Source organism: Arachis hypogaea, chromosome 9 (genome assembly GCF_003086295.3).
Source record: "Arachis hypogaea cultivar Tifrunner chromosome 9, arahy.Tifrunner.gnm2.J5K5, whole genome shotgun sequence".
NCBI classification, from domain to species: domain Eukaryota; kingdom Viridiplantae; phylum Streptophyta; class Magnoliopsida; order Fabales; family Fabaceae; genus Arachis; species Arachis hypogaea.
This window is the reverse complement of record NC_092044.1, coordinates 71,694,259-71,713,897: the sequence shown is the minus strand read 5'-3', so window position 1 is coordinate 71,713,897 and position 19,639 is coordinate 71,694,259. Positions and strand designations below refer to the sequence as shown.

Here is a 19,639-nt window from a genome sequence, read left to right as displayed (position 1 = left end):
CAATCAGCAATTGCCAATTTCAACCACTGCTGAGTTTGATAACTCAAGTGTTACCAATTAATTAACCAAAACCAAAAGAAAAAAAATCTACTCGAATGAAAATAATTTGGATAAATCGAAAGCATCCATGGCATAAATAAAACAATCTTATAACTGAAACACCTCAAATTATATTAATTAGAATATTCAAATCTAACATGGAAAAGTTTATAGATTAAATTGGAAAAATAAATAAAAGGAACATTGAACCTGTGATTGAAGAAGATGAAATCCTAATTCCTTTAAGAGGAATCCTAATCTTAACCTAAAATTTTGTGTATAATCTGATATGTTGAGTCTCTGCATGTTCCCTGACTTTAATCTGTGTTTCTGGGCCGAAATCTGGGTCAAGATGCGGCCCGAAATCGCCCCCAGCATTTTCTATTAATTCTGCAGATCGCGCATGTCACGCGTACGCGTCGTCCACGCGTGCGCGTCATTCAGCGTTTTTCCTTGCCACGTGTATGCGTCGTTCACGCGTTCGCGTCACTTGTGCAGCTTCCAATCCACGCGTTTGCATCAGGCACGCGAGCACGTCACTGCGATTTCCTCCATTTCGCACAATCGCGTGAGCCATGCGTCCGCGTCGCTTCTCGCTAGTCATCTCCTTAATTTCTTGTGTTCCTTCCATTTTTGCAAGCTTCCTCTCCATTCTCTAAGCCATTTCTGCCCTATGAAGCCTGAAACACTTAACACACAGATCACGGCATCGAATGGTATAAAAGAGAAATTAAAATACACAATTTAAAGCTTTAAGAAGCAAGTTTTCAATCATAGAACAATTTTGGGATGCTAATCATATGAATAAGTGGGTGAAAGACTTGATAAAATCACTCAATTAAACACAATATAAATCATAAAATAATTGTTTATCAGTCGGGCGGTTGACTATCTTCCACGACTTGATACACCTCCTTGAGATGTCTTTCCCATAATGATTTTGATATCCCTCCTCGAGCAAATCCTCCATTGATCATGTGTATATGTCGTTTCGAGGTTTGAGGTGGACATTCTTGTCATCCTCCTTCCTTATCTTATCTTTTTTTCCTCGGGTCGCCCGATTTATCAGCCAAGTATCGGTCTAGCCAACCTTTTCTGGCTAGCTTTTCTATGACATTCTTCAAATTGTAACATTCGATGGTGGAATGTCCATAGAGCTTATGGTACTCACAGTATTCTGTCCGACTTCCGACCTTCTTGTATTTGATCCAGCGAGGAGGTGGAACCTTCTCTGTGTGGCATATCTCTCTGTAAACATCCACCAGGAAAAACCTTAGAGGGGTGTAGTTGTGGTACTTTCGAGACTTCTCTATATTTTTCTCCACTTTCTTTTTGGTTTCCTTTTCTTTATTCCGAGGTTGGTAGGGCAGGTTTGACTGCAAGAGAGGTTTCTCGAGTCAGAAATTTTCCTCCATGTTGATATATTTTTCTGCCATTTCTTGAACTTCATTCAGAGAAGTTGGGTTTCTTTTGGATATTGACTGGGAGGATGGTCCTTCTCTGAGTCCATTGACCAATCCTATTATCACAGCTTCGGTGGAGTAGATTCTGAATTTTCAGGCATGCCTTGTTAAACTTTTTCATGTAATCCCAGAGAGATTCTCCGACCTCTTGCTTTACTCCTAGCAAACTCGGGGCATGCTTGGTTTTATCCTTTTGGATAGAGAACCTGGTTAAAAACTTTCTAGCCAGGTCGTCAAAGCTAGTTATTGATCTGGGTGGCAGGTTGTCAAACCACTTCATGGCCGCCTTTGTTAAAGCAGTCAGGAAGGCTTTACAACGGGTGGCGTCTGAAATGTCAATCAGGTATATTCTGCTTTTGAAGTTGTTGATGTGGTGCCTTGGGTTGGTTATCCCATCATAGAAATTCATATCGAGTGTTTTAAAATTTCTGGGAACCTTAGCCCTTATGATCTCTTCTGTGAACGGATCTTCTCGGCCTAAGGGGCTTTCTTTCTTATCCAACCTGTTAGTCCGGTTTCGAAGGTCAACTTCCAGCTTTCGAAGCTTTTCTTCTAGCTCCCTCTGTCGTCTTGCTTCTCTCTCTAGCTCTCGTTCTGCTTCTCCTTGTCATTCAGTCTCGTGTTCGAGCTATTTCAATCGATTTCCCTAGCCATAAACTAGGTCCAGGATCTCGGTTGTATGAGGAGCTCCTCATTTTCAGGATGGTGGATTTCGGAATGGACCCTCCTGGTATGTGGATTTCCTGATGGCCCTTCTTCATGGGGTTCATGCATTTGGTATGGTAGAGGCAATATAAGGGCATTGCCCTCAGGTTAGGACTCAGCTTTAGATTCAGAAGTCCTGTGGATGTCTTCATGCTGGTAGTCTACCATTATCAGAAGGTGAATTCTAGGTCTCCGACAACGGTGCTAATGTTCCGAGGGTTACCTAAAACATTGATTTGGGCCTGAACGTGAGGTCCATATCCCTTTGTATGGGAGTGTCCAACTTGATGGTACTGAGGTGCCGCCTGTCCGAGTTTTTCGTGAGGAGGTGGGTGGTGGTATACCTGCAAGAGACTCTGATGCTTAAGTTAGGAAGGGCTTTAGGCAGGTTTTTAGTAGATTAGAACATGTGTTATACCTGAGAGGTGTCAGTGTATTTATAGTAGAGTCAGTAACCACCTTTGTTGGAGTAGTTCAATCTTTATTGATGGATAACTGCTCTCTTTATCTTGGGAGTCTATTAGAATCTCTCTTCTAGATGTAGCGGAGGGATATTCGGAGACAGTTACTTGTTTGGACAAGTAGAGCTGGACCCCTCTGCTAGTGTACGACCTCTTAAAAGAGGTCAGATATGCGATAGAGGCCATCTTCTAAAGTTGGGTCCTTTATCCATATTGGGTCTGGTTTTATGTTTTAGACCAAGATATAAACACTACCATATATGGACAGATCTACTTATTTTATTGTGAGGAGAATTGTCCCATGAGTTTTTAAAAAATAAATAATAAATATGTAAATAGATAATTGTCCCGTTATAATAATTTATTTGCTCTCACGCTTCAAAAAAAATTAATGTATAAGAAAGATTTATATTATTAAATATTAATACAATGATAAAAATTATTGTATTATATAAATTTAAAACAAATAATAACTAATAATAATTTAATTATTTAATTACCTAAAACTAAGCATAACTTTTTAAATATAAATGAGATTATTAGTATTTAATATTTTTTATAATATATATTATTTATTTATTTTTATTATTTTGTTTAATTTAATTTAATATTATTTTTGTCAAAAAAATTTTCCATAGTATTATAAAATGTCAACTTTGTAATTAAATATCAAAAAATTAATTGAATCTTTGTTTAATAGAAAAAAATATTATTTTATCTATACCTACATATAAAGAGAATGGTGGTTATTTGATTTGAATTTTTATTTTTCTCATAAGCTTTTTATCCTTCTCTCACATAATTTTAGTGAAAATTCAGACACCAAAAAAAAATAAAAATTTTAAATTAATTCATTTAAGTTATACTCTTTATAGATTTTTTAGTTATTGAGTTATTTTTTTGTATTATATAAAAAAGTATAATAAAAATATAATTTGACGGATATTAGATACTTAACTAAGCACTAATATTAATAATAAATGTATTACTCATGTAATATTACTAAAACATCGAAATGAAAAAAATATTTTTAAATTAATATACTTTTAGTTGTGTTAATTATATTTATTTATTAAAAATTTGAGTAACTAAGAGGGCAGCTATAGAGTGCAAAGAAAAGAATAGAGACAAGATTAGAGTAGTCATTCTATCGAGAAGAACTCTTATTTCAAAGGAAACATTTTTCCTTTAATTTAGACCTTCATCATCATCTCCACTCTTCCAACTAAAAGTATGCAAAGTTAGGTGGCTATATATATCTTTATGAGTAAGTACTAATTAATTACCAAACCAAATAATCAAAGAATCATATATAACAACATGCTTCTTGCTTCTGCTGCTCATGCTCGTGTCCTCATTTTTTTCTTGATCATATTCTCAACCTATGTCAATGTGAGTCTTATTGTCTCTACTATCCTTAAGTGAATACTAAGTACTTCTGCATGTTGAATATTATATATATAATTTGTTTTATATTTCAAGTTAACATTTAATGCATGTATTTATTTTAGATTTGCCTTTCATAAGTACAATATTATACTAAACTCACTTAGCAGTTAGCAATAAAAATTTCATATTAATACATAAGTTCAGAGTCTTTTAGTTAAAAAATATAATTTTTCAATTTTTCTTTACTCGACTAATATGCAAATAACTTTAACTCACAGATTTTGTGAAAGAGGTAGTATATGTTATAATTAATCTGTTAATGCTTATAGTTTTGTAAAATTTTCAATTAAGTCTCTATATTTTTTTTTAATTGGATTTCTGCATCAATTTTTTTTTTTTTGAATTAGATCACTTTTAGCAATAATTGGCTTAATTATATAAGAACTCAAGTAAAAGAAAAATTAGTGCAGATACCCAAATAAAAGAGAAAAAAACGTAGAAACTCAATTAAAAAAAATTTTGATGTAAGAACTCAATTAAAAAGAAAAAAAGTATAAGAATTTAATTAAAAGCTTCGCAAAACTATAGGTTTAATCAACAAAGTAATTAAACCTCTATTTTATTAGTGGAAACATTTTCTATTTTCGTTTTGCATGTATTCTGGTTTTTAAAATTTTGTAAAAACGAATGTAGAAACAATAAAAAAAAAATTAAAAGCTTTTTTTTTTTCTTTTCTTACATAAAATACAAAATCTTAAAAACAAAAAAAAACATCGAAAATGAAAAAAAAATCACAAACCAAACACGTCCTAGAGTGTACTAAAGTGTCTCAAACTTTAATTAGTTTGATGATGATGATCTAGGAGGCAAACGGGGAGGAATTCGTTCCCATGCAAATGAATACAAATAAGATGATGAAGATGAAAGAGATGGTGATGAGTAGAAAAATATTTGGAGGCTATCAAGTTTGTTCAGCTTGCCAATGCTGTGTTGGAGGGAACAGACGGTCATGCGTGCAATCTTCTTGCTGCTATTCTATAATTTGCAACATTCCCGGCAAGCCTCCTGGCACTTGTACCTTTGGCCCTAGGTCTTGTAATTGCCTTGGATGCAGCCTTTAATTAATTAGTTTTTTTTTTTTTTTTTTACTTTGTCTATGTAATAATGAATCTCTGGTATGCCATGAAGCTGAATAATGACAGGTCAAGAATCTATTAGATACTAGTAATATTGGTGTAGTACTGTGGTGAAAATAACCAATTTAATTATTAAAATATTAGTTTATTCGTCTATTTAAAAAATGTTAAAATTTAAATTTTATTTTGTATATACAAAAATTCATTAAAAAAAGTATCATAGTGAAAATAAATAAAAAAATATAAGGTATATAGCATTTGAAATAACATGATTTTTTTTTATTTTTTTTACTCCACATTTCAAAATATTTATCTAAAAAATAATATTTATACATAAAATACATTTATCAAAGTTTTCACTATTCAGCCAAAAGTATTGTCTGAAAACGAGAATTAATTAAAATGCAAGCATTCAATTCTTGGAGATAATCTATAAGAGAATGCAAGCATTTATGTTATTTTTCTTTTTTTTTTATTGAATAATCGTAATTAATGTGTTATGCCTAGTTATTATTCGATAATAATAATAATAATGATTTTGTACCTGAACCAATTTCTCACTTTAAAAAAAATGGAAAATAGGATAAAAATGTCATTAAAAGAGACCCTTTGAATTTTATTTTTTTTTCCTATTTTTTGACAAATCTTTTGGTTACCATATAGAGAAGAGTAACAAGTAAACACGTTGCATGACAATGAATAGAAAGAGAATCTACAAGGAAGGAGGCTTAATATAACCATACGACAAGGCAATAAAAAAAGGTTTGGGAATCGAAACGTAAACAAAATCAATAAAATAAAACTAAGATAATAAAGATCATGAATCCATCTATTCCTTTTCTGAAATTAAAATTCAAAAGATGTTTCCTCAAGGACTTCATCAATATTCCAAACTTCTTACCCATCATCATTGGGTGCCTTCCCTTATTATTTATTTCATCTTAAAAAACGCTGATTAAAAATGGAACGAACTAAATATCCCATATAATGCACCTAGCTTAAATTATAATTTAAGATCAAATTACCAGAGAGATTCCTCTAGGAATTCTCACTATGAACACTTTAATTTACCTGTATCCAATTGAATTTTCTTCTCTTTACATGAATGGCGTGTCTTTTTTTATGTGCAGAATTTACATAAAAATTTTTAGTGCCACTTTGATTGCATCACTGGCTAATGAAATGGATCAACCCAACATGGATCCTCTTCAACTGCCTTTTTCCAACGTTTTTGAAAGAGATCTAATTCCCTGAAAGACTGTCTTCTCACCTGCACAGCCTCCAATATGTTAGTAAAAATAAAAATCCAATAAAAATAATTCAAAAATGACTAAGACAATGGCAACACACTGTACACTAATAACAGAAAATTAATCGTATACTAGAATCTTAAATATAATAATGCTATGTGTATAGGCCTTGCTTGATCCCAAAGTAATTATGATATATTAGTGATGAACTGACAGATACTCTACAAATGTGGAAATTAATTAAAATAACTGAATGTAGTAATAAGTATTTCAAACAAAAAATGCAATATATGAGACAAGGGGAAGGAATTAACATGGAGATAGTGGTTTTCATTGTGACTTAACTGCTTTTTCCTTTGATAATATATCTTTTTTAGCACTATAGAAAATATGTTCATGGACTTGAGAAAACAAATTCCATACGACAAGTAGAGATCAAAAGATAGTTATATAATTAGCTAGAGATATCTATATAGATTAAAGGTGACAAGTAAATATGTTAGAAACTTTAAAGTTTTGAACTTTATGTTAAACGATTCATTTTATTGCATTAATTGACAAGCAATTAATAAGATAGTAACTTACATCAAGTCTATGATCCTGTTCTTGAGGTTGAGAAGAATCCTGTGAATAACAGAGTAGTCGTCTCAGTTTCAAGGCAGATAGAACAAGTGACAGAATACAATTAAAGTAGATGATATGAAAATATAATTTTTTTTTAAAACTTAATTAAGAATTTCTATGCTATTCAGCATCAATCAAATGCTAAATTTCGTTACGTTTGGCTTGTCTGCTCCTCCAAGGGTAGGACGATTGTAGTGAATTATGTATTCAGCATCCACAACACCAACATTTTTCGTTCGGTCACCCTATATACAAGAAACAAAGTCACATTGAACTAGAAATTAAAGATTAAAAAATAAGAGAATATAGAAAAAATGGAAATAATAGAATTGAAGAATCCAAAAAACAATAAGCATAACATGCCTGAGCACAATATCCGAGCTGCATATCAAGACCCCATGCATGGATCAAGTCGTTCTGTAACATAAACAACAAAAGTTGAATGAATATGTAACCATTTTGCAAAGCAATTCTTCAAGTAATGCCTATATATACATATAGAAGCACTGAGACGAAAGGACAAAAAATCTATATTCTCACTACAAACAACAACAACAACAAAGCCTTATCCCACTAGGTGGGATCGGCTACATGAATCAAACGACGCCATTGAGTTCTGTCATGTATCGTGTCTACAGAGAGACCATTTACATGTAGATCTCAAAAAAAAATTATATCCTCACTATTAAATTTTGTATGAACGGAAAATAAGACAAATGTTATCTCAGGAAAAAGGCATTTAGCCTGTTTCTCCAAACAAGTTCATATCTCTCAGTATTTTTACGTATTTGTCCTAACATTGTCCTAACACAATTACAAAATGAGGCTAAGAGAACAGAATAGTGCACCTGGATCATATACCAAACGCAACGCCATGCAGCTCTTGAGAAAACAGGAGCCATCATTTCAATCCACCTGAAAAAAATAGATAATCTTTCTTCAAGTCTAGGAAAGTAAAGAGAAAGCCAATTGAATTACATATTACCGAAACTTTACCCGGTACAAGGAGGAGCAGTGCTGCTCAAATCACAACCTCCAGTTTTGTATGTCCTTCTGCAAGCACAACAACCAAAAGTATGTAAGAACATGATTGTGAGTATATGCATCCTCAAAAGCTTTTTGTTAAGCTATGCGTTTCTTCTATTTAATGTTCTCTAATAAATTCATCTTCTCGTTCTCAGATTAAATGTATGATTGCAATTTGGTAACTACCTTTTAAGTACTAAACTTCAAAAGCATAAGCAAATCTTGATGTCATATATATGCATGAGGAAATAGAACACCCAGAAAAGTGTATCAAGAATTGGATTTGCTTATAATACTTTATTCGAACCAAAGTGGCTTTCCATTCAATATTTGTAATACAAATTGCTTATTTGTAGTAATGGTCTAACTTATGATATAATGGGGAGGCAGAAATCTTGAGAATAGTGAAAATATTTTTGCTAGTTATGTTCTTTCTAAGAACATATGTTCCGCGAAATTAGAAAATATCATAGCTGACAAAAAAGAAACAAAAAAGCATATAAATGAGAACCTGTGTACGATCGTCCGTTTACTACGTACAGTTATCTGATGATGAACTTCAGAAAGTTGAGGATCAAGAGCTGGTTGTGAAATCTCCAGCCCTTCACTTTTAATGATAGATATATAACTGAAAAATCATTTGAGAATCATTAAGATTTTGTGCCATTATAGGAGTGCCCATTTTTTTTTAAAAAAAAAGCAGAAGTAAGCTCCCCCAATTTTAATTTTAATTAAACAATCCAAGAGCATCAAACTGTATTTTTTCTAATTTCCAGAAATCAGAAAGGGTTTTCAACATACTTATCTGGGTGGAACTCTTCAACTCCAAGGTCCTCATCCCAAAGGAAAATGTAATCATATTCTTCAACCATATCAGGGTGTAAGAACCGCTTTGCGAACCACCTAATCATTGGAAACATGTTCAGGTAAGACTCGCTGAAGAAAAATGAAATATGGGAAGGGAATGAAATGTGAGGATACCGACCATTTGCCTTGATTGAGTACTGCCACATGAATGACATGATCATTCCAGTCGAATTCCTTCCAATCGTCGACAATACCATCATAGTGAAAGAGCATCATAGTAAAATTAGCTGCTACAAACTGAAATTTGGAGTAGAAGGAGGATCACAACACATGGATCAACTTGGATTATTAGTAATGAGAAAACTATATCAGACTGGTACCTTTTCAACCATTTTGTCCACAAGATCCTTCTGCTTTATCCCCACTGCCATCGCAAACAAGTTTCTCGTCATGTTTACCTCATTCTGATAAAGTATAAGAAAGTCAGGCATACTATAAAGAAATGAAAAGTAACTAAGACTATTATATCATGATACGTGTTTCATGTCATTGAAGTGTCAATTAAAAAGATTATGTAAGCTATACCAATAACTTCAAACACAAACAATAAAGAATAAAAATGCATCTACAAGGAGAGGACAAACTTTTAAAAGATATCTAAAGTCCAAATGCTCCCATATCAGGATATGGTGGTGATCTTGCCCCAACTCAAACAGAGCAGGGTGTCTCCAAAATTATTTCAATTTTAATTCTGGACACTTGCCTAAGTATCTTGGCCACGTATATGAGCACATTTATTAAAGAGTTTAATTTTAATGTACTGTAAAAATTTTATCTTATCATATTCACTCATTTAGATGATCATGGTATAAATTTGGCAATAAAATATATTGGATGTCTGTAAAACCTAATTGCATTTTACATCTTTACATTTTCAAATCAAGGATAGGATCATCGTGAGGCTGTACATTCAGAAACACATCAATCACATCACTTATAACATGATGTTCCCCTAAAACCGATGGGCATTGGAGAAACTGCAATACCCTATTAACGCACGGAATTCAAGTATTCAGTTATTCATGACTGACTGAAACTTACAACTTGTCTGCGCTGATGATGCTTCTTCCTTACGGCAGGAATATCCCATAGAGGTCGCGTTTCAAAGCTGGAAGTACTGGACACTATACCAGCAGGTAATGCCTCGCTTCCCCTAGGCCTGCACTGGTTCTACTAAACAAGATAAACAAATATAAGCACCAAAGTTTTGAACATCTAGAATAATAGAACAATGAATATGACTCGTCCAGGGAAAAAAACAATTAATCAGTTAAATATTATGTACAACTTAGTGGATTAAGAATGAAGGCACGGTAAGAGAATGAACCTTGCATTTATCCTTAACTATATCAGTTTCCATTTTCTGAGTCAGACTGTCCACATTTTGATTCTGAGTGTTCACACTCCAGCTTGTTAGTTTCTGTAGTATGACACGTAGAGGATCATTTTACGATTGGTGGGAAAACAAACAGTACTTAAACAAAAGGCAAATTCAAAACTGGTTGCTTGAACTATAATCAAATACCCTCCAACTTAAATACAGGGCACACTTTAAAACACTGATTTTGTTACCATGGTCGATAACACAACAACTAAGCCTTGTCCTACTTGCCGATCAACTACAATGATCAGAAGACACCATAGTGCCTATTCATAAATTTTATCTGTGTTTGAACTGTTTATATTTAAATCTTCCAATAATTTCCATATTTTCTTAAGTCTCTCGCTACCTCTAGCTACGAATACCTTCTAATTCCATCATCTGATTCACTTTCAACCCTAATGTAACCCTCGACAAGGCTTCACTAAAAATGTCCGTACCATCTAAGCCAAAATTCTACCATCTTTTCTGTGATCTTAGATTATAGATAGATCGTCATCAATGCAGAGAATCTGTTCAATTTTTCATCCTATGTTATGATGCTTCTATTTGTTCATACCTCTCTGTTGCCTTGCGAGAAGGACGAAAAAGCGAAGAACAGGCCAAGACATATCAAACAAGCTGCTGGAAATAGGGTATAAGAACAACAATAGCTTCTTTTACTCTTGGAATCAGCAACCAAAACAGCCTGATTCAATGCAAAAGATAACAATGCTATTAGATTGAAGACAATAATAACACACTAACTCTGAAATTGAATCGAATTGAAAGGGAAAAAGAAAGTTAAGCATTGTTGACGTGAAAACAAAACTAGTTCAACTGCATGACATGAAGTGTTTAAGCAAGTAATCGATATCACCTATATGGATATAAAAACATTGAATTGGAACATATCCTAATCAAAGAGTGATTTGCGTATCAAGGTGATGAATAAAAGCGTAATTTGAATAACAAGGTATAATGTAACCCTGCGAAATTGATATCAAAATTGGAAGCAAAAAAGAAGAGGCTACGGTTTCTGAAAATAAAAATTCAATTAAAAAGAAAAAAAGGAGAGAAAAGCAAGCAATAGCGATGATAACATGTATATATATTATATATACCCGAGAAGAAGAAGGAGAAGAAGAAGATGAAGGTGACTTCATATTCTGGCGTTGAAAACGCAGAGAATTCTCTGCAGAGGGCTATGTCGTTCTATGTGTTACACATGAACAATTCAAAATAAAAAGTAAACGGAAGAGAACAAAAGAAAAGAAAAGAAAAAAAAAAAGAAGTAGCAATAGTTGTTTGACGAAAATATTTTATAGTCGCAATAATTAGGATTAGGAGGAATAAACATAGACATAAATATAAATATAGTCAATGAATTTAGTGTGCGATAAGAAAGGAGAAGAAGATGGTGATCGTAATCTTTTAAAATTTAAAAATTAATTGAGTGGATTATAAAACATAAGATTAATTGCTTAAATATAGTAGAGAATGAAAAGAATTAGTTGACGTAAGTAGCGGAAACGGTAAAACATGAAAATGCTTATATACTTCTACTTATTTTTTCCAATTTTTTATTTATTTTTATTTTATCATTTTCATAGCGAAAGAGTGACGGGAAGAGAATTTTGACGCAGACGAAACAAACACGAGACACACACGAACTCCTCCAAACTCAAACGCCCGCTTTGGCTTTTATCATCCTTTACTCGTTTTTCTTCTTCCCGTGTTCGGAAGTTCCACAATTAGCCGCCAAAAAATATCTACTCTTTCCATCCTTAACGTTAAACCCTTTTTGCGTGATTTTAAGTTAAACTTTTTGCTTAATACAATTTGTAATTTCATTAAGTTCAATTTTGACGACCTATTTTATGTCAACCTCTCTTTCTTTGCCTATAATTACGTCCTTGGTTTTTCTTTGTTCAATTTTTCTTTCTTTGTGGAGCTGCAGATTTTTTTTTTTAGACAAAAAATTCAAGGCAATAAAGAAGAGTAGTTAGAAAGAATAAAGTTAGAAGGTAATAAAACAGAAAACTAAACTATAGTCATCTTCGATTTTACCATCAACAATTAGAAAAATTAAAATTAGGTCATTCTTTGTAGTTCCTAATTGATTTGTTGATAACCTCTGCAACATATGGTTCTTGATTCTTGAATATTCTCGAAAATGAACCTCTCCAAAGAGAGAATGGTGTTAGTATATCTTAATTTCCTGAGTAAATAGTCAAATTAGTTAATTAATTTTTGAAAAATCACTCATTTTTCAAATTAGTTTTCAAAAAAATTTTTTAATCAAATCCGTCCTTCCAACATTTTTAAATTAGTCATTTTGTCCTTCCATAATTTCCATTGCTAATGGCGTAAGATCTGACATGTTAAATGACACCACAATACACATTTAAAAGTCCTAATTAACGGTTAATATGATAAATTTATGAAATTAAATCAAATAAATCACAAATTAAGAGATTTCAATGCCTCAAGTTCTTCCTTCAATTTACGTTTGATTTAAACTAATTTCATAAACCCATCATGTTAATAGTCAATTAAGACTCCTGTGTGTATACTGTTGTATCATTTAACATATCATATTAATAAATTTTAGCGCCGTCAATAAAAATAATTGGTGAAGAGAATTTAGAAGACTCCTATGTGTATGTGTATATTTATGAATTTATAAGAGAATTGGTAAAAATTAAAGAAAAAGGAGGCCAGAAATCACTTTGAGCAACAAAGAGCAAGAATAAAAAAGCAAACAGAAAGCTCTTTGGACTAAACAGAGAGTTCTCTATGTTGAAATCAAGCTTCACGTGCAATGTAGGAGGTCAAGCATGCCATGCCAACCAATTATGCCTTCCTAGGGGCACTAGGTTCTTCAACGTGCAACATAGGAGTATTGGCATCCAACGCCAAAACAAAAGTCATGCGTACACATGACCCATGCATACGCATAAATGGCAAAATTTTCTCATTCATGCGTACGCATGACTCCCATTTCAACGTGGGACGTGAAGACATCAACGTAGTACATGGGCTATCATGCGTATGCATAACCCACGTGTACACACAACAAGAGAATTTTGAGATACGCATGATGCATGCATACTCACAACACCTAGTTCACGTCCCATGTGAGATTTTTGACGTGCAAAACTTGAGAGAAAACAAATGCCAGAATTGAGAAAAATTAAAGCCACATTCAATGTGGGACTCTCCACGTCCAACATGGGTAAGACAGGGAGTGAATTAAATTGAAATTGAGCTTCACGTACACGTGCAACGTGGGATTATGAACATTCTCTTGGGACCTCAAACTAAGCCACTAAATCTTCAATTCTTCATCACTTGTGTGGTTAATTAAAGGCTCAGCTTAGACCCACTAACCACATCATTAATTGAGAATTTGTAGGAAGAAAATATTAAAAGTTTAGGTGGAGGAAAACATTAATTAGTTGAATTTTATTTTATTTTAAAATTGATTTTATTTTAGTTTGAATTTGAATTCCTTTTAAGGTTAGTATTTAAGAGGAGAAGTGCGACGTTTTGAGGGTTCTCTTCCTTCTTCTTCGGCACATTGTACTTTTTATAATATTAGGTTTTCTTTGAAAATATAAGCAACTAATCCTCCTTGGTTAAGGTTAAGAATTCTGCTGGTTCCTATGGACTAATGCTTAGTTTAGTAAAACTTTTACTTTTTAAAAGTAGCTTATAAAAGTTAACTTTTAAAAGATGACTTTTTAAAAGTTGTAACATTTATATTTGAAAAATTAAATTAAAAATAGCTTTCAATAAACACAAGCAACATCAATTGCGTTCGGTAAAATAGCTTTTAAAATTTAAATATACTATATAGACATAAATGTAAACATTAAATTTAAAAATTAGTTAATATATGATGTTATATTAGACTTTTAAATTTTGAAAAGTACAAGTCAACATTGAAAAGTTCTATCTTAGGTGTTTTTAAAGGATTTGGATTCTCTAAAGTTTGAATTTCACTTTAGAGAGTAAAGTGTGATCTTTCACCATTTATTTCATAGGTGGGACCAAGAGAAAATATGAGAGAGAAATCATTCAAGAGTGAGAGATCATATTTTACCCTTTAAAGTAAAAATTCAAAATTTAGAGGATCCAAATTCGTTTTTAAAAATACCCCGATCTTTTAAAAGCTGCAAGCACAAGCACATGGACTTTTTGATTTATCAAATACAATACGAGAAGATTGAACTTTTAAAAAGAACAAGCACCTCTTCGAAAAGTTTTACCAAACCAAGCCTAATATTCTAGCTTATGAGAAATATACCATGTTGCAGAGTGACGTGCTCCCTCAAATTCGTCAGGAAAAATTATCATGATTCGGTGGACTCCGACTCGACAAGTGCAAATGCTATGGGCAGAATATTATTGTTTCCATCTTGAGCAACAATAATTAGTAACACACCCCGTATTTACCATATAAATGCGTCCTATCAACTGACGCAAATGACTTGCAGTGCTTAAAAGTTTCGATACACACAAAAAAGGTCCAAAACACCTTATCAAGCTTGCTATACTCTCTGTCAACGAGGTTTCCATTGTAGTATGGAACAACAACACAATCTTGTACAGGTCCTGGGAGGTAGTCAGACAAAGCTTGTAACAAGAGGTCCTGGGAGGTAGTCAGACAAAGCTTGTAACAAGATAGGAAGCTTATTGTACGACTCTTCCTAGTCGTCATACATATGTGCAATAGCCTTCTGCTTTTTCATCCACTCTTTTCGATATGATGACTTGAAATGATAGTTTTGTTGCACTGCACTTTGTAAATACAAACAAGTCAACATATATGATTGGTAGGATAACAGAACAAATCAAAGTGCTATCCAACTGAGCATGATCTTAAGACATTGTTGGCGCTAAGCAGGTATGTGACCCTCTAAACCTCTGCACCCCCCTACAATAAAACTCTTATTTTTCATTATGTAACACAAATTTTAATAAACATGACTTTAATTTAGAATATTGTAGTATACAACACTTACCAATAGTTGTGATTTTGATGTAGTGATACGTGAAGGCTCCATGGACACCCAACAGAGAATTGCTTGCATCGACAATGATATTTCAGTCTATTAAATTCTAAAATTTTGTATTCAACATTTCTTTGAATGTTGTAATTCTTCACTGCCATCAATACAGCATCTCTACTCTTAAACCTGTGGCCCACTTGAGATTATACTCCGCTATCCGTATTGTAATCTTCGCTGTCACCGAGATTGAAAAGGTCGTCTAGTTACATCGCATCCAGATTAAGAGTGTGATAATGGTTTGAAACTTCTAATAATTGTGGAATGGACAAAGGGAGGAAGAAGAAACCGAGCACCCCCACAAGCTAGAGTCTCCAAATCAGATTCACTCTTGTTAGCCGACTCGCTTTTGGCTACATAATCTGAATTAAAGTCACTCAACTCTACGTCAGTACTGTCTCGAGAGTCAACGAAGTGAATCGACCTTGCCAATACCGGGATTGCTTCGGATATTGAAGAAGATGACCCAAAACTACCTCCTACGTCACGAACATTTGCATACCACTCCATAATATGTTGCGCCATTAGCCTAACATGTACATCAAACATTATACTGACGTATCAGCTTTAACACGAAATGTCCAGTTAATAAAACCTCCACCAGGCAATGCCGATAGGAAGCTATATGCGACTCTACCAACTACCTTTGAACTAATTGTCCCCATATTGCTCAATGGCAATTTTAAGCGCATCTAGAAAATCAACACAGCAAATGTACAATTTTAAAAGTGAATTACACTTAAATATCACCCTCTTTTTACCGTTTTTAATAATTCCATTAGAATAAATTACCACAAAAAATTATTATTGGCCATTTTTTTGAGATAAGAATTAATAGAATTGAGATATATTTAGTGTGAAAAATGAGTAAACCAACAAGCAACATATATAAATCTTTTTTGTTGTAAAAATAAATAAATAAGATATAATAAATATAAAATAAAAAGTGTAAATAGAAGACTCTAATATTGATATTTACTAATATAATTATCTCACTATAAAAGTAATTAATATATTTGATAGTATTATATATGTAGTAACTTATACTCAATAGATAGAAGAAAGAGAGTTTTGTACGAGAGAGAAAAGCTAAGAATATTTCTATTTATATTACTTTTTATATGTGTGTAATATTCTTGAGATTGCTGGTGCACAAAATTGTGATCATCAACAATGGCGCCAAAGACTTGGAGCTCTCTAAACGTGAATCACACTTTGTCACAACTTCGCACAACTAACCAGCAAGTGCATTGGGTCATCCAAGTAATACCTTACGTGAGTAAGGGTCGATCCCACGGAGATTGTTGGTAAGAAGCAAGCTATGGTCATCTTGTAAATCTCAGTTAGGCAGATTCAAATGGTTATAATGGTTTTCGAATATAAAGATAAATAAACAAAAAATAAAGATAGAGATACTTATATAAATCATTGGTGGGAATTTCAGATAAGTGTATGGAGATGCTTTGTCCCTTCTGAATCTCTGCTTTCCTACTGCCTTCCTCCAATCATTCTTACTCCCTTCCATAGAGCGTCACCATTGTCAATGGCTACCTCCAATTCTCTCAGTAAAAATGGTCCAAATGCTCTGTCACAGCACAACTAATCATCTATCGGTTCTCGATCATGTTGGAATAGAATCCAGTGATTCTTTTGTGTCTGTCACTACGCCAAATGGTGGACGAAATTGTGATAAAAAAGTTCCAGGCACTGTTGGAGAAGCTCACAACTTCATTCAACTTAACCAGCAAGTGTACTGGGTTATCCAAGTAATACCTTACGTGAGTAAGGATCGATCCCACAGAGATTGTTGGTATGAAGCAAGCTATGGTCACCTTGTAAATCTCAGTTAAGCAGATTAAATGGTTATGGGTTTCAAAAATTAATAATAAATAGAAAATAAAAAGGGATAGAAATACTTATGTAAATCAATAGTGGGAATTTTAGATAGGCGTGTGGAGATGCTAGAACCCTTTCGAATCTCTACTTTCTTATTGCTCTCATCCAATCCTTCTTACTCCTTTCCATGGCAAGCTGTATGTAGGGCATTACCATCATCAGTGGCTACTTTTAATCCTCTCGGGAAAATGGTCCTATGCGCTGTCACTGCACGGCTAATCGTCTGGAGGCATCTCCCTTGTTGATGGCTACATCCCATCCTCTCAGTGAAAATGGTCCAAATGCTCTGTCACAGCACGGCTAATCATCTGTCGGTTCTCAATCAGGTTGGAGTAGAATCCATTGATTCTTTTGCGTTTGTCATCACGCCCAGCCTTCAGGAGTTTGAAGCTCGTCACAGTCATTCAATACCGGAATCTTACTCGGAATACCACAGACAAGGTTAGACTTTCTAGATTCCCGAAATCCTACTCGGAATACCACAAACAAGGTTAGACTTTCCGGATCCCCATGAATGCCGCCATCTATTTAGCTTATACCACGAAGATTCTGTTGGGGAATCTAAGAGATATGCGCCCGGGCTAAGGTAGAACGGAAGTGGTTGTCAATCACGCGCGTTCATAGGTGAGAATGATGATGAGTGTCACAGATCATCACATTCATCAAAGTGTTGTGCAACGTATATCTTGGAATAAGAATAAAAGAGAATTGAATAGAAAGTAATAATAATTGTATTGAAACTTGAGGTACAGCAGAGCTCCACACCCTTAATCTATAGTGTGCAGAAACTCCACCGTTGAAAATATATAAGTGAAAGGTTCAGGCATGGCCGAATGGCCAGCCTCCTAAAACGTGATCAATAGCCTCCTAAGATGAAGAATAAAACAAAACTGAGACCAAAGATGAAACGTGGTCAAAAGACGACTAATACACTAGTAAAAAGTCTTATTTATACTAAACTAGCTACTAGAGTTTACATGAGTAAGTAATTGATGCATAAATCCACTTCCGGGGCCCACTTGGTGTATGTTTGGGCTGAGCTTGATCTATCCACGAGCTGAGGCTTTTCTTGGAGTTGAACGCCAAGTTATAACGTGTTTTAGGCGTTTAACTCCGGATCATGACGTGTTTCTGGCGTTTAACTCCAGACAACAGCATGTACTTGGCGTTCAACGCCAAGTTACATCGTCAAATTCCGAATAAACTATGGACTATTATATATTGTTGGAAAGCTCTGGATGTCTACTTTCCAACGCCGTTGAGAGCTCGCCATTTAAAGTTCTGTAGCTCCAGAAAATCCATTTCGAGTGTAGGAAGGTCAGATTCCAACAACATCAGCAGTCCTTTTGTCAGCCTTTTTCAGAGTTTTGCTCAAGTCTCTCAATTTCAGCCAGAAATTACCTGATATGTAGGCATAGTCTCAAAATGAACAACAGCTGATGGTTCCTTGTAACACATGGCCTCAAACCATATGGCACGCTCCGTACGATGCTTCCCAACCTCCAAATATTTTTTTCACTGCCTTTTGCTTAGCCAACCATGCTTTCCGATAACTAACAATGTAGTTGAACTTCGATTGCACCTCTGCTATAACCGATTTTACCTTCAAGGCGAGGTCCGCCTCAACCAACGGCTTAATTGCTTCTGCAATTGTGGTCGAATCCAGTTTCGAATGATCTTGAGAAATTGTGGCTCTGGTACATGTGTGACTACCATTATACCTCCTTATAATCCAACAGTACTTCTGGCTGATCATGCTAACCCAGATAAGCCAATCACATCTTGACCCATACTGTGTACATTTTGCATAAAATGTCAACGACTCAAACTCATACACCCGGTAGTCTACGCTTCTTCGTATAGTATACTCTTTTATCGCTTTAATAACAGCTTCCCTGAAACTGAATTCCACCCCAACGGCAAATTCACTATCTGCGACAAAAGAAATTTCTGCCCAGAACAGCCATACAACCAATTTTGAAAACACATGTTTAAACATCGAAAATAAAGGTAAAACAATTTTTACTGCATCAATTATGATAAAAACCTCCAAACTATTTATATTTAACTAATTTACTAACAAATACTTATTTATATTCAACTAATCTACTAACAAATACTAATTTTAATTTAACTAATTTACTAGTTTACTATTCTATACTAATAAATACTAATTTATATTAATATAATTTACTAATTTACTAATAAATACTAATAAATACCAATTTATATTTACTTAATTTACTAAATTAACTCATAAATACTAACGAATATTTAACTAATTTACTAATTAACCAATAAATTCTAATTTATATTCAATTAATTCAATAACTCTCTAATAAATTTAC

At 33.7% G+C, this 19,639-nt stretch overlaps 1 protein-coding gene and 1 long non-coding RNA gene across 2 annotated transcripts; one reads left to right on the top strand and one right to left on the bottom strand.

The window, feature by feature from the left end:
• The first annotated feature begins 3,901 nt into the window (after positions 1-3,901).
• On the top strand, positions 3,902-5,281 carry LOC112712997 (uncharacterized). The gene is made up of 2 exons (XR_003158025.3): positions 3,902-4,060; positions 4,921-5,281. It is a non-coding gene; the product is annotated as an uncharacterized lncRNA (long non-coding RNA).
• Positions 5,282-5,972: 691 nt separating this feature from the next.
• Positions 5,973-12,001, bottom strand: LOC112711031 (uncharacterized). The gene is made up of 14 exons (XM_025763564.3): positions 11,445-12,001; positions 10,901-11,029; positions 10,288-10,380; positions 10,002-10,130; positions 9,281-9,364; positions 9,079-9,197; positions 8,895-8,996; positions 8,605-8,721; positions 8,064-8,120; positions 7,916-7,982; positions 7,431-7,484; positions 7,223-7,312; positions 7,029-7,067; positions 5,973-6,463 (listed from the first exon to the last, which is right to left on the bottom strand). Exons 1-14 carry the CDS (start codon positions 11,484-11,486, stop codon positions 6,368-6,370), a joined length of 1,218 nt encoding a protein of 405 aa, XP_025619349.1. The 5' UTR covers positions 11,487-12,001; the 3' UTR covers positions 5,973-6,367.
• Between the last annotated feature and the right edge of the window lie 7,638 nt (positions 12,002-19,639).

Coding starts and splice junctions, on each gene's coding strand:
- LOC112711031 (XM_025763564.3), bottom strand. CDS start 11,486: ATGAAGTCACCTTCATCTTCTTCTTCTCCTTCTTCTTCTCGG. Junction 10,131..10,287: donor TAGTTAAGGATAAATGCAAG/GTTCATTCTCTT, acceptor CTTGTTTAGTAG/AACCAGTGCAGGCCTAGGGG. Junction 7,313..7,430: donor AGCTCGGATATTGTGCTCAG/GCATGTTATGCT, acceptor TCTTGTATATAG/GGTGACCGAACGAAAAATGT.